The sequence below is a fragment of the Salmo salar genome, chromosome 08 (assembly GCF_965601325.2).
Source record: "Salmo salar chromosome 08, fSalSal1, whole genome shotgun sequence".
NCBI lineage: Eukaryota > Metazoa > Chordata > Actinopteri > Salmoniformes > Salmonidae > Salmo > Salmo salar.
The window spans coordinates 16,828,743-16,851,596 of NC_138298.1; the positions used below are offsets into that span (position 1 = coordinate 16,828,743).

The 22,854-nt window shown below is 42.8% G+C and overlaps 1 protein-coding gene across 2 annotated transcripts; it reads right to left on the reverse strand.

The window, feature by feature from the left end:
• Positions 1-6,066: 6,066 nt before the first annotated feature.
• On the reverse strand, positions 6,067-22,495 carry LOC106610094 (uncharacterized). 2 transcript variants are annotated; one of them, XM_045723180.2, is made up of 5 exons: positions 21,848-22,495; positions 21,361-21,488; positions 16,833-17,009; positions 8,294-8,405; positions 6,067-7,204 (listed from the first exon to the last, which is right to left on the reverse strand). In XM_045723180.2, the coding sequence occupies exons 1-5, from the start codon at positions 22,128-22,130 to the stop codon at positions 6,336-6,338; spliced, it is 1,569 nt and encodes a 522-aa protein (XP_045579136.1). In that variant the 5' UTR covers positions 22,131-22,495; the 3' UTR covers positions 6,067-6,335. The 2 variants fall into 2 exon arrangements, with proteins under 2 accessions (XP_045579136.1, XP_014064732.1); XM_014209257.3 differs by lacking the exons at positions 6,067-7,204; positions 8,294-8,405 and having other exon boundaries at positions 12,393-17,009; positions 21,848-22,494.
• Positions 22,496-22,854: the final 359 nt, after the last annotated feature.

Here is a 22,854-nt window from a genome sequence, read left to right on the forward strand (position 1 = left end):
TTAAGGCACTATAATTTCCTCATAAAACACCAACATCAAACAACATGACAGGTTGTCACTTTTCATCAATGAAGCCTTTTTACAGACACCATCACCACCATATCATCTACTCTGCCTCATCATACTCATTCTTTCCTCAGTTCCCAACTACATCCTAAACCAACAGAATTAACTACAAACTAACTAAATAGTACTACAGTGCCTTCAGAAAGTATTCACACACCTTGAATTTTTCCACATTGTTGTGTTTGAAAGTGGGATTAAAATGGATTTGTAATTTTTTGTCAATGATCTACTATAAATACTGTCAAACATCAGTAAAAAAAAAGTAAATGATTAGAAAACACTAATATACTGTTTCTACATTATATAAGTATTCAACCCCCTGAGTCAATACATGTTAGAATCACTTTTGGCAGCGATAACAGCTATGAGTTTTTCTGGGTAAGTCTCTAAGAGCTTTCCACACCTGGATTGTGCAACATTTGCCAATTATTCTTTAAAAGAATTCTTCAAGCTCTGTCAAATTGATTGTTGATCATTGCTAGACAACCATTTTCAGGTCTTGCCATGGATTTAAGCAGATTTAAGTTAAAACTGTAACTCGGCCACTCAGGAACATTCATTTTCTTCTTGGTAAGCAACTCCAGTGTAGATTTGGCCTTGTGTTTTAGGTTATTGTCCTGCTGAAAGGTGAATTAATCTTTCAGTGTCTGGTGGAAAGCAGACTGAAACAGGTTTTCCTCTAGGATTTTACTTGTGCTTTGCTCCATTCTGTTTCTTTTTTTTTATCCTGAAAAACTCCCCAGTCCTTAACAATTACAAGCATACCCATAACATGATGTAGCCAGCATTATGCTTGAAAATATAGAGAGTGGTACTCAGTAATGTGTTTTATTGGATTTGCCCCAAACATAACACTTCATTTTCAAGACAAAAAGTGAATTGCTTTGTCCATTTTTTTGCAAACAGGATGTATGTTTTGGAATGTTTAGGCTTCCAAAACTCTGTCAATTAGGTTAGTATTGTGGAGTAACTACAATGTTGTTGATCCATCCTCAGTTTTCTCACATCACAACCATTAACCTCACTAGGGTAGGGGGCACTGTTTTCACCGCCGGATGAAAAGCGTGCCCAAAGTAAACTGCCTGCTACTCAGGCCCAGAAGCTAGGATATGCATATAATTGGTAGATTTGGATAGAAAACACTCTAAAGTTTCCAAAACTGTTAAAATAATGTCTGTGAGTATAACAGAACAGATACAAGATTTTTGCAACGTAAGCTTAACTTTCTGAACATTCGAGATGTGTAGTCCACTTGTGTAGCTAGCAGGACTGACTGTGTTCGCTAGCCAACGTTTAATCACTTCTGCGTTATGAAAGGTACCAGACACGGACACGAATGATCCATTGGTAGTTTGTTGTAACCACGTATTGGTGCTAACCATGTGTTATTGGATGCTAGCATGCTAGTTAGCTACGGCGTCATAGGACACGGTGCACTGGAAGAAGCTGGAAGAATACTGTACCAAGTTATCTAGCTGAATAAACTAAGTTTCAGCCTATTCCTGGTAACATTGAACCACTGTAGTTTACATCAATTATAATTTCTAAAGTGGAAGTTGGAAAGTTATATTTGAGTGTCATTGAGTGTTCATTCCAATCTCCTTTGCATTAGCATAGCCTCTCCTGTAGACTGTCAACCATGTGTCTGCCTGTCCCTGTTCTCTCCTCTCTGCACAGGCCACACAAACGCTTCACACCGCGTGGCCGCTGCCACTCTAACCTGGTGGTCCCAGCGCGCACGACCCACGTGGAGTTCCAGGTCTCCGGCAGCCTCTGGAACTGCCGATCTGCAGCCAACAAGGCAGAATTCATCTCAGCCTATGCTACCCTCCAGTCCCTCGACTTCTTGGCACTGACGGAAACATGGATTACCACAGAAAACACTGCTGCTCCTACTGCTCTCTCCTCATCTGACCACGTGTTCTCGCATACCCCGAGAGCATCTGGTCAGCGGGGTGGTGGCACTGGAATCCTCATCTCTCCCAAGAGGACATTCTCTCTTTCTCCCCTGACCCATCTATCTCCTCATTTGAATTCCATGCTGTCACAGTCACTAGCCCATTCAAGCTTAACATCCTTATCATTTATCGCCCTCCAGGTTCCCTTGGAGAGTTCATCAATGAGCTTGACGCCTTGATAAGTTCCTTTCCTGAGGATGGCTCACCCCTCACAGTTCTGGGTGACTTTAACCTCCCTACGTCTACCTTTGACTCATTTCTCTCTGCCTCCTTCTTTCCACTCCTCTCCTCTTTTGACCTCACCCTCTCACCGTCCCCCCCTACTCACAAGGCAGGCAATACGCTTGACCTCATCTTTACTAGATGCTGTTCTTCTACTAATCTCACAGCAACTCCCCTCCAAGTCTCTGACCACTACCTTGTATCCTTTTCCCTCTCGCTCTCCTCCAACACTACTCACTCTGCCCCTACTCAGATGGTATTGCGCCATCGCAACCTTCGCTCTCTCTCTCCTGCTACTCTCTCCTCTTCCATCCTATCATCTCTTCCCTCTGCTCAATCCTTCTCCAACCAATCTCCTGATTCTGCTTCCTCAACCCTCCTCTCCTCCCTTTCTGCATCCTTTGACTCTCTATGTCCCCTATCCTCCCGGCCGGCTCGGTTCTCCCCTCCTGCTCCGTGGCTTGACGACTCATTGCGAGCTCACAGAACAGGGCTCCGGGCAGCCGAGCGGAAATGGAGGAAAACTAGCCTCCCTGCGGACCTGGCATCTTTTCACTCCCTCCTCTCTACATTTTCTTCCTCTGTTTCTGCTGCTAAAGCCACTTTCTACCACTCTAAATTCCAAGCATCTGCCTCTAACCCTAGGAAGCTCTTTGTCACCTTCTCCTCCCTCCTGAATCCTCCTCCCCCTCCCACCCTCCTCCCTCTCTGCGGATGACTTCGTCAACCATTTTGAAAAGAGGTTGACGACATTCGATCCTCGTTTGTTAAGTCAAACGATACCGCTGGTCCTGCTCACGTTGCCCTACCCTATGCTTTGACTTCTTTCTCCCCTCTCTCTCCAGATGAAATCTTGCGACTTGTGACGGCCGGCCGCCCAACAACCTGCCCACTTGACCCTATCCCCTCCTCTCTTCTCCAGACCATTTCCGGAGACCTTCTCCCCTACCTCACCTCGCTCATCAACTCATCCTTGACCGCTGGCTACGTCCCTTCCGTCTTCAAGAGAGCGAGAGTTGCACCCCTTCTCAAAAAACCTACACTCGATCCCTCCGATGTCAACAACTACAGACCAGTATCCCTTCTTTCTTTTCTCTCCAAAACGCTTGAGCGTGCCGTCCTTGGCCAGCTCTCTTGCTATCTCTCTCAGAATGACCTTCTTGATCCAAATCAGTCAGGTTTCAAGACTGGCCATTCAACTGAGACCGCTCTTCTCTGTGTCACGGAGGCTCTCCGCACTGCTAAAGCTAACTCTCTCTCCTCTGCTCTCATCCTTCTAGACCTATCTGCTGCCTTTGATACTGTGAACCATCAGATCCTCCTCTCCACCCTCTCCGAGTTGGGCACCTCCGGCGCGGCTCATTCTTGGATTGCGTCCTACCTGACAGGTCGCTCCTACCAGGTGGCGTGGCGAGAATCCATCTCCGCACCACGTGCTCTCACCACTGGTGTCCCCCAGGGCTCAGTTCTAGGCCCTCTCCTATTCTCGCTATACACCAAGTCACTTGGCTCTGTCATATCCTCACATGGTCTCTCCTATCATTGCTACGCAGACGACACACAATTAATCTTCTCCTTTCCCCCTTCTGATAACCAGGTGGCGAATCGCATCTCTGCATGTCTGGCAGATATATCAGTGTGGATGACAGATCACCACCTCAAGCTGAACCTCAGCAAGACGGAGCTGCTCTTCCTCCCGGGGAAGGACTGCCCGTTCCATGATCTCGCCATCACGGTTGACAACTCCATTGTGTCCTCCTCTCAGAGTGCTAAGAGCCTTGGCGTGACCCTGGACAACACCCTGTCGTTCTCAGCTAACATCAAGGCGGTGACCCGATCCTGTAGGTTCATGTTCTACAACATTCGCAGAGTACGACCCTGCCTTACATAGGAAGCGGCGCAGGTCCTAATCCAGGCACTTGTCATCTCCCGTCTGGATTACTGCAACTCGCTGCTGGCGGGGCTCCCTGCCTGTGCCATTAAACCCTTACAACTCATCCAGAACGCCGCAGCCTGTCTGGTGTAAAACCTTCCCAAGTTCTCGCACGTCACCCCGCTCCTCCGCACACTCCACTGGCTTCCAGTTGAAGCTCGCATCTGCTACAAGACCATGGTGCTTGCCTACGGAGCTGTGAGGGGAACGGCACCTCCGTACCTTCAGGCTCTGATCAGTCCATACACCCAAAGAAGGGCACTGCGTTCATCCACCTCTGGCCTGCTCGCCTCCCTACCTCTGCGGAAGCACAGTTTCCGCTCAGCCCAGTCAAAACTGTTCGCTGCTCTGGCACCCCAATGGTGGAACAAGCTCCCTCACGACGCCAGGACAGCGGAGTCAATCACCACCTTCCGGAGACACCTAAAACCCCACCTCTTTAAGGAATACCTGGGATAGGATAAAGTAATCCTTCTACCCCCCCCAAAAAAAAGGATATAGATGTACTATTGTAAAGTGGTTGTTCCACTGGATATCATAAGGTGAATGCACCAATTTGTAAGTCGCTCTGGATAAGAGCGTCTGCTAAATGACGTAAATGTAAATGTATATGGCAGGCGAAAACCGGAGAGAAATCCATCCAGGAAGTGGGATTTTTTTATGTTTGTAGTTTTCTATTGAATGCCATTACAGTATCCATTGACTTAGGACTCAAATTGCACTTCCTATGGCTTCCACTAGATGTCAACAGTCTTTAGAAATTGTTTTAGGCTTGTATTCTGAAAAATGAGGGAGTAAGACCACTTTGAGTGAGTGGACCCTGGGAAGTCGCCAGACCTGTTTCCTGCGCATGACCGAGAGCGTGCCTTTCTTGTTTTTATTTTATATTGACAACGCTATTGTCCGGTTGAAATATTATTGATTATTAAGGATAAAATCAACCCGAGGATTGATTATAAACATCGTTTGACATGTTTCTACGAACTTTACGGATACTAATTGGATTTTTCGTCTGCCTGTTGTGACTGCCTTTGAGCCATTGGATTACTGAACAAAACGTGCCAACAAAAATGAGTTTTTTGGATATAAAGAGGGACTTTATCAAACAAAACAAACATTTGTGTAACTGGGAGTCTTGTGAGTGAAACCATACGAAGATCATCAAACGTAAGGCATTTTTTATATCGCCATTTCTGACTTTTGTGTCGCACCTGCCTGGTTGAAATAAGATTTCGTCGTAAAGCCTTTTTGAAATCTGACACGGCGGCTGGATTAACAAGACGTTAAGATTTATTTTGATGTATAACACATATTTTCAAGAATGTTAAATATTTGAATTGAGTATTTTTGAATTTCGCGCTCTGCAATTTCACTGGATGTTGGCCAGGTGGGACGCTACCGTCCCAGGTACCCATAAGAACTTTTAAACTAACAATTTTAAAGTCACCATTGGCCTCATGGTGAAATCCCAGAGTGGTTTACTTCCTCTCCGGAAACTGAGTTAGGAAGGACGCCTGTATCTTTGTAGTGACTGGGTGTATTGATACATCATTCAAAGTGTAATTCGTAACTTCACCATGCTCAAAGAGATATTCAATGTCAGATTATTTTATTTGTACCCATCTACCCCTTTCTTTGTGAAGCATTGGAAAACCTCCCTGGTCTTTGTGGTTGAATCTGTTTGAAATTCATTGCTCGATTGAAGGACCTTAAAGATAATTGTATGTGTGGGGTACAGAGATGAGTTGGTCAGAAAAAATGTATGTTAAACACTATCACTGCACACAGAGTGAGTCCATGAAACTTACGAGACTTGTTAAGCACATGTTTACTCCTAACCTTATTTAGGCTTGCCATAACAAAGGGGTTGAATACTTACTCAAGACATTTCAGCTTTTCATTTTTTATTAATTTGTAAACATTTCTAAAAACATAATTACACTTTGAAATTATGGGATATTGTGACCAAAAAATCTAAATGTAATACATTTTAAATTCAGGTTGTAACAACAAAATGTGGAAAAATCAAGGGGTGTGAAAACCTTCTGAAGGCACTGTACATATTACTATACATGCGCTGTGTGCATTTTCTGTTGTGTCCTCAGGTAGCTCCTCTCTGAGAACCTCTTCCTGCAGTAGGTGCAGGCGAACGACATCTATCTTGTGTGGACCTTCAGGTGCATCTTCATATTGTGCTGGCGGGAGAACCTCTTCTCACAGTGGGGGCAGCTGTACGGTTTCTCCCCTGTGTGGACCCTCAGGTGCCTCTTCAGGTTGGATGAGTCTGAAAAACTGACCCGGCACAGGTGGCAGCCGAAAGGTTTCCCCCCTGTGTGCATCCTCTGGTGGAGCTCCCCCTGTTCGGGGAAACTGAAGACTTTCCCACAGAACGAAGACGGGAAGCGCTTCTCTTTGGTGCTGACACCTTTACTGATTCTGTCTCTATTACCATCATTTGTCAATGGGCTTGTGTAGCCATTTAGTGTTTTGGCATTGTCCGAGGTCTGGTTTAACATAAGGAGAGTGTGAGGAGGATGAAGGCCAGGGAGTGCCTGTGTTGTCACAGGGTCCATGTTCCAGTTGATAGATCCTATAGAAGGCAGGCTGAAGGCAGCACCTGTTAAGGGGTTAACCTGAGGCTCCATCAGTCTCTCTGAATCACAACTATAGGAGCAGGACGGAGCATCACTTGCGGAGTCTGTGACTGTTCTCTCTCGCTGCATACCGACATCTCCCCGTCCCCGCAGACAAAATCTACGCCTCGCCCTGGTCTCAGCCAGTCTGTTGTCATGGAAACTATGTTCGGTTGTTGTTTTGTGTTCGACTGTCTGTTTCTGGTTGTGGTAAACAGTGTTGTTCCCCAGTCCAGAGTTGAAGATGCTGTCCCATCCACTGACCTCCACTATGTCGCCTCTGGTCCTGCCCTGCTCAATGATGTTGTCCACTGGGCCCTTGGCTGCACCCGTCTGGGTCTGGGAATCCAAGATGGCCGACCAATCTTCTCTGTTATCCTCCAGCCAACCACCTGTAGGAAGTGTTTAGAAAATGACATAAAAACATGTCAGAGAACTTTACATGTAGAGGTTTTTTTTTGTTAGTTACCTGGGCCCGGTTTCCCAAAAGCATCTTAAAGCTATGTTCATCGTTAGAACCTTCGTATGAGCATCGTTAATCTGTTTCCCAAAACCATCATTACTAAAGTTGCTCTTGAAAACGCTCGTTATTTAACGACTGCCTCAGACCACTTGTAGAACAGTGAAGTACGTCGTTAGATGCTTTTTTGCCCATCCACATCACTTTATACACAGAATCAAGATGTTTATCGGTCTTTCTGTGACAGCCGATAACTTCAGAACGAATGTGACAGTGACTACAAAACTACAAATACAAAGTTGCTCATTTCTTTGCATAACAAGCGAAGGATATAAAGATGCTTCAAATGAAAACCCAGATGACTGTATTAAAAGAAATACAGTAGGCCTATAGGCTACAGAGACCTGTATTTTGAATGTTAATTCAATTGAGTTTTATTTAGCTATTTGTATGCTACTGTCTGTAATTTGTGCCTCAATATATTTCATGATGTGTAACATGTGCGCAACAATGTTCCAAATCTTGATCTAGTACATTATTATAGGGAAAGCATTAGAATAAGCCACCTCAATATTTGTAGCCATAGGTGACGCTATCTCTAGGAGCTGATCCGTCGTCGGTATTGTGGAATAATTCAAATGTTAAGGTAAGATTGGAAAGGGAGAACGCTGATCCGACAGCAGCGCTGCCTTTCTTTCGATCCTATCAGTATCAACACATGCGTTCGCACTTAGCGAACGTTCTCTCTGCATGGGGTTTTGGGAAACGCATGTTACATTTTAGGACATTGTAAAAAAGATGCATCTGTAAAAAAAAACTTGTAAGCCTAAGTTCCATCGCTATAGGGAAATCAGGCCCTGGTCATGTTCATACATTATAATGTGTGTTTTTGTATGTAAACATGTGGTATTAACTTCATTTTATGAATCAAGAAAAAATAAATGAAAATAATAGCCAGGTGCATCACTATTCCCATTGAAGATCTATTACTGTATGTAGGCTATATGTATTTCGCCCTTACCTTGCTCCCCCATCTTTACACCACTCAGCAGATCAATGCTCTCTGATCCGTCTTCTATTGTCTCCTCTTTGACCAGCAGCAGATCAGGCTTCCCATCCTCCATGTCTACTGACTGTAAGAGATACAGAGTGAGAGGATGTTGGATCAGGAAATCTGATATGAGCACCCTGCTATGGGGCATCTTCTGATTGGGCAATGAGGGATTGCTATGAGTGCTATACAAACATGCTAGTTGATTTGATACTATACAAATGTACACTGAACAAAAATATAAAAACACTACATGGAGCAATTTCAAAGATTTTACATTGTTACAGTTCATAAGGAAATCAGTCAATTGAAATAAATTCATTCAGCCCTAATCTATGGATTTCACATGACTGGGAATACAGATATGCATATGTTGGTCACAGATACCTTAAAAACAAGTGGGGGCATGGATAAGAAAACCAGTCAGTATCTGGTGTGACCACCATTTGCCTCGTGCAGCGCGACATCTCTTTCACATAGAGTTGATCAGGCTGTTGATTGTGGCCTATGGAATGTTGTCCCACTCTTCAATGGCTGTGCAAAGTTTCTGGATATTGGCGGGAACTGGAACACACTTTCATACACGTCGATCCAGAGTATCACAAACATGCTCAATGGGTGACATGTCTGGTGAGTATGCAGGCCATGGAAGAACTGGGAAAGAACAGGAACTGTGTACAGATCCTTGAGACATGGGGCCGTGCATTATCATTCTGAAACATGAGGTGATGGAGGCGGATGAATGGCACGACAATGGGCCTCAGGATCTCGTCACGGTATCTCTGTGCATTCAAACTGCCATTGATAAAATGCAATTGTGTTCATTGTATGTAGCTTATGCCTGCCCATACCATAACCCCATCGCCATCATGAGGCACTCCGTTCAGAACGTTGACATCAGCAAACCGCTCGCCTACACAACGCCATCTACATGTCCTAATAGTTTGCTTAAAGTGAATCTAGCATTTTACCATCGAAAATAGGCTGGCTACACCAAGAAATGTACCGTAGAAAAAAGCTACACATCAGACTGAGTACTGTCTGCCTGTTCGTGAATTCTCAGTTCAAGAGGAGTTGCAACTGAAGAACAACATTGCTCTGATGCCAAGCACAAATTACAATAAGAAGCATTTTAGATCTGCGTTTACCAAAACGCAGCAAGATAATTATTATGCGTTATTTTTTTCCTGCGTAAAAAAAACATTGAATTATGCGTTAACACGACCCCTAGTTTAACTTGCTAAGGCAGTGTCTGTTTTAACAAGGTGGTGGGGCATCATATTGTGTTAGCTTTCTGTCGTGTTTGAGAAGTCAACGTCATTTGGATTAGTTATTTGTACAGCTGCCACTTATCTTGATTTCCTTGCATTTTTCTCTTCTCATAGCAGGCAGTACCGTTGCCCAAGCGACTACAGACTCCACACACACACAGTTGTAGACATGCTGCTTGAGGGCCAGTACTGCATGTATCAAAACTTCGTTCATTTGCACAATGTCTCTCATTCACATTTGCTTGTAAATGTCCAAACTCACCAAATATTCCATTCGGTAGCTCCTACCTATATATGTTTAACTTTAGAAGGTGGATCCCTTGCTGTCTCTGCCTTGCCGGTTCCCCTCTCTCCACTGGGATTCTCTGCCTCTAACCCTATTACAGGGGCTGAGTCACTGGCGTACTGGTGTTCTTCCATGCCGTCCATGGGAGGGTGCGTCACTTGAGTGGGCTGAGTCACTGACGTGGTCTTCCTGTCTGGGTTGGCGCCCCCCTGTGTGAATTTAAATATGCTCTCTCTAATTCTCTCTCTCTCTTTCTTTCTTTCTCTCGGAGGACCTGAGCCCTAGGACCATGCCTCAGGACTACCTGGCATGATGACTCCTTGCTGTCCCCAGTCCACCTGGCCGTGCTGCAGCTCCAGTTTCAACTGTTCTGCCTGCGGCTATGGAACCCTGACCTGTTCACCGGACGTGCTTGTTGCACCCTCGACAACTACTATGATTATTATTATTTGACCATGCTGGTCATTTATGAACATTTTAACATCTTGACCATGTTCTGTTATAATATCCACCCGGCACAGCCAGAAGAGGACTGGTCACCCCTCATAGCCTGGTTCCTCTCTAGGTTTCTTCCTAGGTTTTTGGCCTTTCTAGGGAGTTTTTCCTAGGGAGTTTTTCCTAGCCACCGTGCTTCTTTCACATGCATTGCTTGCTGTTTGGGGTTTTAGGCTGGGTTTCTGTACAGCACTTTGAGATATCAGCTGATGTACGAAGGGCTATATAAATAAATTTGATTTGATTTGCAATTCGTTTATTTTCGTTTGCGCTTGTTAGCATATTTAGCTATCAGCCTCGATGGAAATTCGCTATTAATTGTGACAATTTTGTGAGCATTCTGGTAATAGACACCCAATGGGCTTTTTTTGGTTGTTTCCTGGGTTGAGAGAAGGACACTATGAAAATCTGGATACCGCCCAACCCTATCTAAATGTAGAGAATCATTGTACCATCTAAACCGCTGGGAAATATCTTGTCAATAACCAAAAAGTATTTTCAGCTGGTGTACAAAACCGAAAGTTAAAGACGCAAAAACTAAACTTAAGAACGCTAAGCATAGAAATAGCGCACATAGAACAGATCTACCGCTTCTTAGACTTGTTTTAAATAAGAATTACAGATCTATAACTCATTTCTATGTGATTTGCTGGGGGTCGCCCAAAAATGTACATAATGCAGCATTGATGGTTTGATGATTGAAAGGCATGGACTTTCAACATGGTGTGTTTACCCATCCCCACTGTAGTTACAGAATGACAGAATGACTTAATTCACTCCTTCCAGACTCACGTCTCCAATCCAAAGTTAAATCTAGAATTGGCTTCCTACTTCGCAACAAAGCATCTTTCACTCATGCTGCCAAACATACCCTCGTAAAACTGACCATCCTACCGATCCTTGACTTCGGCGATGTCATTTACAAAATAGCCTCCAATACCCTACTCAACAAACTGGATGCAGTCTATCACAGTGCCATCCGTTTTGTCACCAAAGCCCCATATACTACCCACCACTGCGACCTGTACGCTCTCGTTGGCTGGCCCTCGCTTCATACTCGTCGCCAAACCCACTGGCTCCAGGTCATCTACAAGACCCTGCTAGGTAAAGTTCCCCCTTATCTCAGCTCACTGGTCACCATAGCAGCACCCACCTGTAGCACGCGCCCCAGCAGGTATATCTCTCTGGTCACCCCCAAAGCCAATTCCTCCTTCGGCCGCCTCTCCTTCCAGTTCTCTGCTGCCAATGACTGGAACGAACTTCAAAAATCTCTAAAACTGGAAACACATCTCCCTCACTAGCTTTAAGCACCAGCTGTCAGAGCAGCTCACAGATTACTGCACCTGTACATAGCCCATCTATAATTTATCCCAAACAACTACCTCTTCCCCTACTGTATTTATTTATTTTGCTCCTTTGCACCCCATTATTTCTATTTCTACTTTGCACTTTCTTCCACTGCAAATCTACCATTCCAGTGTTTTACTTGCTATATTGTATTTACTTCGCCACCATGGCCTTTTTTGCCTTTACCTCCCTTATCTCACCTCATTTGCTCACTTTGTATATAGACTTGTTTTTCTACTATATTATTGACTGTATGTTTGTTTTACTCCATGTGTAACTCTGTGTTGTTGTATGTGTCAAACTGCTTGCTTTATCTTGGCCAGGTCGCAATTGTAAATGAGAACTTGTTCTCAACTTGCCTACCTGGTTAAATAAAGGAGAAATAAAAAATAAATAAATAAAAAATTGTTAAACCCTTCATGGTGTACATAAATATGATGTGGGTAAAAACAAGTCAGCTATGATAAGTAAAAAAAAAAAAAAAATAAAAAAAAGACAAACCTGACTAAACTATTTTGATGTGTACAGTAGGTGTTTGTTAGCGTGTGGGTATGTGTAGGTATACTTAGTAAGTGTATATTGGTTATAAAGCGCTGTCAGGTGTTTGCAGAATAGGGTGAGATCAGATGTGATGTATACTAAAGAGAGTCTCAATGAAAGTCTTAGAATGAAAAGTCCCATTTTGTGTTTATTAACCCTTTCCACTCACAGCCCGTCATTCCGTGTATGGGTTGAAAATACAAGACTTTGTCATTGATAAGGGCCTAAATTGGAATGCAGTGGCTGTACAGTAACATGCTATACATGACGTCAGAGCTCGGCTTTCCATCACTGTATGAGATTTGACTGACATCCGTTATAAACTTGAGCACTGTGCAACAAGATGTCCCCATCCCTCCTGTTAATTGGGCTACTTTAGCACATTTGTTGTTGTCTGAGTGAGGGGAATGCTGGAAATTGAGTCAATGTGTTCAGAAAGATGAGACGTTGAGGATTATAACTACCACTGATGTCATACACGCAAACCACACACCTGTGAGTTCAAATGTGCACTTCACATTTCCATATTTGAAAACGTAATTTACAGTATCAACGTTTGTGATCGCTATGTTTGATCCACAGTTACAAGATGACATGCGTTATACCCTGGGTTGTCCTGAAGAACATTAGCCGGGGAACACGCACTTGAATACACTCATGACTCCATTCTATGTGCACCAAAATTACAGTCTGTCTGAAGTCCCTTTTGAAAGCCTACCACTGTATTAGCTAGTCATGTTGACAATAGAATAAACTGTCAAATGATGCCCACCTGACCCAGATTGTGATTTATAATGGAAAAATGTGAGATTACGTAAACAGCAACAGTAATTCGTGACCTTGGGAGTTTAAAGTTCTATCTGCGCAAAGCATAGTTCTGAGATTTTGAGCATCAAAGTTCTCATCCCAGATCTCAGAACTGTTTTGTAATGAATTCTTCTTTCATAGCCCAATAATGTCCTCACTTTAAAAAGGTACCTGAAGTGCAGGGTATAAAAATCTTGAGACATTTGCAAATTAGTTTTTTGGGGAGGGGGATTCATTCACAGATAGAACCTTATGGCTCTGAAAGGTCAATCTGGGTTCAGCCAGACGGTTCTATCAGGCATAGCATGTTACAATTATTTCAATTGAAAAGACTAAATAAAGAGAATATCCTTCCTTCTTTCTAATCACATCAATATATGAATTCATGTTCATCACACATTTGGTTAAAGCGATAGTTTACTAAAGTGACAAATACACCATATCCTATGGAGAACGAGCAACAGCTAAAGCTTAGCTCTGGATGAGAAACTGATATGTTTTCTGGGTCTCTGACACCCACAGTCAAACTACTTGCTAGTTACCAATACATTACGTAACTTTGCAGTTTTTATGAAATACCCCTTCCATGGAGGTTTTCGTATTGAAAAACAGCAATGCCTCTCTAATGGGCCTTAACAACATCTTAAAGATCCACCCTTTTTTTCCCTTCAATTTTCACCTAAAATGACATACCCAAATCTAACTGCCTGAAGCAAGGATATGCATATTCTTGGTACCATTTGGAAGGAAACACTTTGAAGTTTGTGGAAATGTTAAAGGAATATAACACAATAGATCTGGTAAAAGAAAATACAAATAAAAACAACGTTATTTTGTATTTTTTTTGTACCATCATCTTTGAAATGCAAGACAAAGGCCATAATGTATTTGTCAAGCCCAGGTGCAATTTAGATTTTGGCCACTAGATTGCAGAAGTGTATGTGCAAAGGTTTAGACTGATCCAATGAAACATTGCACTTCTGTTCAAAATGTTGTATCAAGTCTGCCCAAATGTGCCTAATTTGTTAATTAATAAGTTTGTTCAAAATTGTGCACTCTCAAACAATAGCATGGAATTCTTTCACTGTAATAGCTACTTCTGAATTGGACAATGCAGTTAGATTAACAAGAATTTAAGCTTTCTGACAATATCAGATATGTCTATGTCCTGGGGAAATGTTCTTGTTACTTACAATCTCATGCTAATCTCATGAGCTTACGTCAGCTCAATCGTCCCGTAGACGGGACACCGATCCCGAAGTTAAACATGCTCTAAGGCACCTGTATTTATTTGTAAACAGCTTCAATTATGGCCATTCTTCTGAAAAAGCCTAAGTAAGTAATTGAAAAAGAGGCCCAGAACCTATGATATGAATAATCAAGGACTTGGCCCTATAAGGTTCTATCTGCAAAATGTTTGGATTATTTTTCATAAATCCCAGAACTGTTTTGTGGTGTCTTTCATGACTCAATAAGTGAATCATCATACATACAATCATGTTTTATTGACAGCACATCATTGTGTGATTCAAAGATGTTTGCGTAGATATCACTTTTTCTTTTATCATCGTAAATTGTCTTTATCACAAATCTGACATCACACATGTGAAGGACCACCTGAAGAGCAACTGTGAATAACACATTTTTGACCAAAATGTGAGAACCTTTATAGTCCCAAGGTCTCCAATTGTGTGATGTTGGGGACGCAGGGCTGTGTTCCAAACAAAAAACTGCAAGTGTGCTTGCTTCAGTTCCTCAATGGCAATGCTAGCAGAGCTCAAATAAGCCATAAAGTCATAAAAGTGCATTGAAATGACTTCGGAACAGTGCACACTTCTTTAAACATAAACACGTGTTAAATATACCATATGAAAACCACACATACACATCAAAGAAATCTGCATGAACTTGATAAACTATTCATTTTCTCATTAAAAGTGTTCTGGGTTAATTTGTGAACATCATATATCCTACACAGTATAAACACAATATGAAAGAGACTTTTCAGGTGTGGATGTGCCTTATACACTGAGTGTACAAAACATAAGGAACACCTTCCTAATACTGGGTTGCACCCCCTTTTGCCCTCAGAACAGCCTCAATTCGTCAGGACATGGACTCAACAAGATGTCGAAAGCGTTCCACAGAGATACTGGCCCATGTTGACTCCAATGCTTCCAAAGTTGTGTCAAGTTGGCTGGATGTCCTTTGGGTGGTGGACCATTCTTGATACACACAGGAAAATGTTGAGTGAAACACCCCGCAGCATTGCAGTTCTTGACACACTCAAACCAGTACGCCTGGCACCTACTACCGTACCCCATTCAAAGGCACTTTAGTCTGTCTTGCCCAGTCACCCTCTAAATGGCACACATACACTATCCATGTCTCAATTGTCTCAAGGCTTTAAAATCCTTCTTTAACCTGCCGCCTCCCCTTCATTTACAGACTGAAGTTGATTTAACAGGTGACATCAATAAGGGATCATGGCTTTCACCTGGATTCACCTGGTCAGTCTGTCATAGAAAGAGAAGGTGTTCCTAATGTTTTATACATTCAGTGTATATCACAATGTCTGGATGCAATATTCTACCCAGGAATATTCAACACTGAAATATGTTACTCTGATTATTCCAAATGCATAATTTCTGTTGACAACAATGTAAATTAATCTTTGTCTTTAATGCAGGGTTTGATCTAAATGCCAGAAGCTATCGAGTGGAATGGTTACTTTCTATGTTAGAGTGGAATGGTTTTTCTGCTGGTGTATCCTGAGGTATCTCCTCTCTGAGAACTTCTTCCCGCAGTGCATACAGGCGAATGGCCTCTCTCCTGTGTGGACCTTCAGGTGCATCTTCAGGTTGCCAGCCTGGGTAAAGCGCATGTGACACTGGGGGCAGCTATAGGGTTTCTCCCCTGTGTGGACCTTCTGGTGCAACTTCAAGTGGTCCTGGCGGGAAAACTTTTTCTCACACTGAGGGCAGCTGTAGGGTTTCTCACCTGTGTGGATCCTCTGGTGCCTCTCCACCTTCTGGGGGCAGCTGAAGCCTTTGTTACAGAACATGCAGAGGAACCGTTTCTCTTTACTATTGCCTGATGTTTCTCCTCCTCCCTGAGCCTTTGCCCTTTGGTCGTTTGAGTTCAATACCTGATCGAAAAGGACGGGGCCATGTGAATCAGAAAGCCCCATCGACGTGGACACTGGGTCGCGATCCCTGAACGCGTGTAAAGGGGAGTGGGTTGCGACATTTGGATTTGTCTCCAAGCTTCCCCTGTAATCTAAGAATTCTCTGCCCTGTGAGTGTCCATCTCCTAGGTGACTATCTGCATTCCATGTGGGAGGAACATCGCCCTCCACTTTCACATCTACGACCAGACCCTCCCCTTTCTTATCTAGGCACCCTTCAGAGTATACACTACTACTGTACTGGTTCCAGTCCCCTCTAGACAGATCAGTCTGTGTCTCTAAACCCAAGGATATGTTGCCAGGTTCCATCTCTGTAGCGTAAGAGGAAGACAGATCATCACTGCCCGTGTCTAATGTGTCACCTTCACCATCTCCACGGGAATGAACCGTCCTCTGGGTCTGGTGAAATACTGGTAAGTACTCTGAGCTGGGAGCAGGAGGACAGCCCATTCTCCCCAGCCCCAGTCTCTCGTGGTCTGATCTGTGGTCAAATCCTGTGTGTAAGAGCCTGTGTGTTACAGTTAAAGTCTTTGTGTCTGTCTCTGACTTGAGGACGGCGTTCGGCGTTCCACTGACCTCCGTGATGCTGCGTTGGGTCCTGGGCTGCGCTGGAGCGGTGGTGTTGTCCTCCGTGGCTATAGGGGGCACTCCAGTTTGGATTTCTCTGTTGTGCCGTGTGTCCTCCTCTCCTTCAGACTTTTCCTGCTTGACCAGAGGCGATCCTCCGGGCCCTGCAGCATCTGCATCTACAGACTGACAAGAAGAGAGGAGCTTATTATTGGTACATGACTTGAATTGGATAACAACGTCGTAGAGAAGTCTCACAAGCTCCCCTATCCTCCTGAGACTCAGCAATTCATTTGCCCTCTCTAATGGACATTCCTTTTTGATCCGTATCTCTAATTAAGGCCATACATGCCTGTGTCAGGTCCTGTTGTACCTTTGAGAGGACATTCTGGGCTTTTCAATTATATTTTGTGTGGTGGTATCACCGTCATAATTATTTTTTCCCCCCTGTTTCTCCAAATGGCTACAATCACAATTACCATCACAATTAGTAATTGTATAATTATCATTTTTGTGAGTTTGATATTCAAATTGTTTCTAATTGGTAAATCTCAGTAGTTTGGTCATCATTTATTCAGATTAAATAAGAGCTTGTTGTGATGCTGAGTTATTTACCGAAATGTTGGTTTTTAAATAACTAATTGATGGACTCAATTATTTGAATTCCATTTAGTTTGATGTTGGTTTGTTGTTGCTCTCAAGGCGCCGTTTGTGCCGTTTTTCTTGAGAGATCTCTCTTTGGGATATGTTGCCCAACTCATCATAGTTAAGCACAGAAAATGTGGTAATTAACTACAATGACCAGAATCAATTGCATCTTCATCTGCCTGTTCTCATTGGTTCTTGCCAGTGGGGCTGGCAGACAGACATGGAGAGGAAGTGCGATAGAGAGACATGAGAGAGAATGCAGTTGCTCAGGTATCTCTACATGACAATACATTAATTGATTGAACATTTTTATTTAGCAGTCTTAAAAGTATGGCTTATCTACTTTGATGAACTACTGAAATTGTGATTTCGTCAAACATCTAGGCTAACCTACTTGCCTGGAGGATGACTCTTTGGGGAGCACAGAGATCGATGGATGCAGTGTTAATTTTGTCACCCATTTTAGATTGAGTTTTTATGACTAAAATACCAATTTTAAGAATTTCATCCTTCTTAGTTTTAGTTATTATCAGTTGACTACAACTCTGGACAATTTCAGTCTAGTTATAGTCACAATCATTTTAATCATTGTAGTTATTTTGTATTACTGAGCAGTTCATACAAACCTCTAACTTATTTTCCATCATGCACATAATAGCTTCCACTTCCTTATTCACAGCCATTTTAGTCAAGTAAGTCAGTGCATTATTTTCTATTAAATAATGAATATTTAGGCGACGTCTAACTTCCATCATGTGCACATTCAGATAACCTTGTACATCTAGGTCTACTATCCCCTCTTATACCTTAGCTGGCAACATTGACATTGTGGCATATTGTAACCAATGCCAGCCATACTTAACCATATACTATAAAGCCTTGGCTACAGGTTAAACAGTTTCCCGCGCTGATTATCTCCCCATCATAACTGTCAAGGGGGTAAATAACACTGGTTTCCTTAAAAAAGGGAGAATGAGCTTTCCAGAAATATTACTGTACTCCTAATAATCAACAAATAGCATTTGTTTTTTCTCCACTGGAAAAAAAACAACCGCAACTCCCATTTGCAGATCGTGAGAGACCGCATCCAAGACAGATGAATGAATAACAGCACACATGGGATAATAGAGCTTCTGATGAAATCAAAGCAAAAATAGCCTACATGAACGTAAGGGGGAGAGAGTAAACATGGTTTATAGTTGAAGTTAGTTCCAAGTGAAATCTCACTTCGCATCAGTTAAAAAGATTAACAAGTCACTGAAGAGAATGCGTTTTTTATGCAATACTATTGAGTTCGCCAGCTTGTAGACCAAAAAAATGAAATGAATTAGCATTTTCTACCTCTGGTTCGTTGGGCATTCATCTGGGGGGAAATCATCAGGTTTGGGGTATACGCCAAAAGTAAGACCTGAGGTTAACACAAGGCTTCGGAGCTCTTATAGGTTTTGTTCTATGAGATAAATGTAATGTTAACTGACTGATATTATGAAGCCTTTATGTGCTAAAAATATGTAAATTGCTAACGAGTCCCTAACGGTCATAAAAATTTAACTACAACATAAGTCCGACTTTTTTTTTTGTTTTTACACATCTCTACGCCGACTACGTAAACTAGTCTTAGCTACAGTACGCCAACATTCTAGTTAGCTTTTTTAGCTTTCTACGTAGCTCTACGTACATTTGTGCGGCTGAATTTTTAGAATGCAACTCAAAAACAGACCTACATTTGACCAAAATCTTGATATCAACCTGGCCAGATTGTATAATATGGTTAATTTCTGTCGTCACATTCTGCGACTGCAGCGGTGTATTTGATCTACGCATGTGCCAGCACCAGCAGCGCAAGTCTCACTCTATGCTTATGTACGAGTATAGTGAGTTCGGAAAAACTGAAAAGTATGCATTTTAGAAATAGTTTTCACATACAAACTTTATATGTTCGAACTCAGAATCAAATTGGCTTACCCAAAATAACATGGATGCTGTGGTAGAATGTTTCTTTTGATTGGGGGTTTTGATAAATGCACAGAATCGCACCAGGTAGCCTGATTTCAGATGAGTCATGAAAAATATTATTTGGGAAATTGTTCTTCTTGCAAAGCATGTAACCGTTTAAATCAAACTACTATATTGTGTTCTTATGGGCCAGTCCCCTGGATCAGCTCTTAACCCCAGCCACTCTACAGTCGTGGCCAAAAGTTGAGAATGACACAATTATTAATTTTCACAAAGTCTGCTGCCTCAGTTTGTATGATGGCAATTTGCATATACTCCAGAATGTTATGAAGATTGATCAGATGAATTGCAAAGTCCCTTTTTGCCATGCAAATTAAATGAATCCCCAAAAAACATTTCCACTGCATTTCAGCCCTGCCACAAAAGGACCAGCTGACATCATGTCAGTGATTCTCTCGTTAAAACAGGTGTGAGTGTTGACGAGGACAAGGCTGGAGATCACTCTGTCATGCTGATTGAGATCGAACAACAGACTGGAAGCTTCAAAAGGGGGGTGGTGCTTGGAATCATTGTTCTTCCTCTGTCAGCCATTGTTACCTGCAAGAAAACACGTGCCGTCATCATTGCTTTGCACATAAAGGGCTTCACAGGCAAGGATATTACTGCCAGTAAGATTGCACCTAAATCAACCATTTATCGGATAATCAAGAACTTCAAGGAGAGCGGTTCAATTGTTGTGAAGAAGGCTTCAGGGCGCCCAAGAAAGTCCAGCAAGCGCCAGGACCGTCTCCTAAAGTTGATTCAGCTGCGGGATCGGGGCACCACCAGTACAGAGCTTGCTCAGGAATGGCAGCAGGCAGGTGTGAGTGCATCTGCACGCACAGTGAGGCGAAGACTTTTGGAGGATGGCCTGGTGTCAAGAAGGGCAGCAAAGAAGCCATTTCTCTTCAGGAAAAGCATCAGGGACAGACTGATATTCTGCAAAAGGTACAGGGATTGGACTACTGAGGACTGGGGTAAAGTCATTTTCTCTGATGAATCCCCTTTCTGATTGTTTGGGGCATCTGGAAAAAAGCTTGTCCGGAGAAGACAAGGTGAGTGCTACCATCAGTCCTGTGTCATGCCATCAGTGAAGCATCCTGAGACCATTCATGTGTGGGGTTGCTTCTCAGCCAAGGGAGTGGGGCTCACTCACAATTTTGCCTAAGAACACAGCCATGAATAAAGAATGGTACCAACACATCCTCCGAGAGCAACTTCTCCCAACCATCCAGGAACAGTTTGGTGACAAACAATGCCTTTTCCAGCATGATGGAGCACCTTGTCATAAGGCAAAAGTGAAAACTAAGTGGCTCGGGGAACAAAACATCGATATTTTGGGTCCATGGCCAGGAAACTCCCCAGACGCTAATCCCATTGAGAACTTGTGGTCAATCCTCAAGAGGCGGGTGGACAAACAAAACCCCACAAATTATGACAAACTCCAAGCATTGATTATGTAAGAATGGGCTGCCATCAGTCAGGATGTGGCCCAGAAGTTAATTGACGGCATGCCAGGTTGGATTGCAGAGGTCTTGAAAAAGAAGGGTCAACACTGCAAATATTGACTCTTTGTATCAACTTCATGTAATTGTCAATAAAAGCCTTTGACACTTATGAAATGCTTGTAATTATACTTCAGTATTCCATAGTAACATCTGACAAAAATATCTAAAGACACTGAAGCAGCAAACTTTGTGAAAATTAATATTTGTGTCATTCTCAACTTTTGGCCACGACTGTACATGATAAAGGCTACCAGACCTTATTTTCGGCATTTATACAAAAAAATAAAAAGAATTCCCCATAAGCTTTGGCCAACGAGCCATGGCGGAGTTAGCCTCCGTTAGTGCCTACAAAAAAAGCCTTTAATATTGCTCTCTATTACACTGACCTCTATCACAATAATGTTCTGAATTGAGGTTCCACTCCCCTCATCAACAGTGATTGGTTGGCCATCGCTCCATGTATTTTGTCCCGCTGCCTTCACAAAGCTTCTGTGGCCTCCAGTGAGATGTCCACCTGAGTGTGAGATTGGGAGAAAATAGGCGTAGGTTAGCTACTGTCAATGCTCAACGGTATATTTATCACGGTCTAGAATTTACAAGGATGTAAGATAATTAATCTAATTCTTGATATACTATTTATTGATAGATGTATTATTATGTAACATGCATCACATTGTTTTCATTGAGTAGATAATAGGAAATGCAGTAAATCAAGAATCTGATTAGAATATGATAGTGTCTTCGCGCAAGTGTTACTATCCTGCTTAACAAGACCCAATTCTGGTTAACACACGTGCAGAAGGGAACGGGGCGACAGGCACTGAGATATGAACGTCGACAGGCGGAGCAGCCTCAGCCTTCTGCTAAATGTACCTCTTGCCATTCCTCTGTATCGGTCGACGACTTTGACACTACTGGGACGACTAGTGAGGACGCGCTCTCGTATTGTCCTCTCTGCGCGCTCCCGTGATACCTTCAGTTCCAGTAGCTGTAGTTTCCTCCGCAATGCCCTGTTTTCTTTCTGGCTTTGAGTTATTTCCAAACGAAACACTGCATAGTCGTCGTCTACGAGTTTACAGATTTCTGCCACGGCTGCATTAGCTAGCACCTCCATGACGGAGGCTATTTGTGTGTGAAAAACCATACAGTTAGCCATTGTTAGCTAAGCAGCTAGCTAGCGTTACCTAGATAACATCTATCAACCAAGTCCCATCTCCAACGCGAATAAAACACTACCTGAGGTATGTAAGTAATGCGGTGTAGTTCAATTAGTATTTTTTTTTAGTCAAGAGTGTTAATAAACGTCTAAACAATAACGCTAACGTGGAATTTGTTTTTGGTCACTTGACTTCCGTTTACTTCTTCTATAATATTATGGCAGTCCTCAAACGTTAGAGGTGCATGCCGCCTCTACTGTACTGGAGTGTGTAGTCAAGCACAGCTAAATGAATAGACTAAATGAATAAAGAACCAAACATTAAGAGAAACTAAACCCTCCTATCTAATCCTGTACTACTAAGAAAATAAAAAGAGCCCTGTACTTACAACAATCCATCAACACATGCATCACTGCTTCATCAACCATACACTCTGTACACAAACCATTTGCATGCTTGCCAACCAGACATAACGACGAGTTCGATGTACAATGTCCTAAACGCAACCACCATCTCTTCCTTCATAATCAGACCCATGAATCTTGGTCCACCGACCTTTCTTTGGTGGGCATATAAATGCTGGCCCTTGGGTTCTGAGTCCCACCTCTTCTGCCGAACATCTATCATAATTGCTCTAATCTTACCTCACCTTGTGGAGCATGAATATAAATTATATCTCATTTTTAATACCCTTTTAAAGCCCATAACACAGCACACAATCCC

What these genes read in the sequence shown, in the direction of transcription:
- LOC106610094 (XM_014209257.3), bottom strand. Translation starts at nt 22,130, where the DNA reads ATGGCTAACTGTATGGTTTTTCACACACAAATAGCCTCCGTCATGGAG. An exon ending in ATACAGAGGAATGGCAAGAG is followed by an intron (nt 21,489 to 21,847) that starts GTACATTTAGCA and finishes TCTCACACTCAG; the next exon opens with GTGGACATCTCACTGGAGGC. An exon ending in AGAACATTATTGTGATAGAG is followed by an intron (nt 17,010 to 21,360) that starts GTCAGTGTAATA and finishes TCTTCTTGTCAG; the next exon opens with TCTGTAGATGCAGATGCTGC.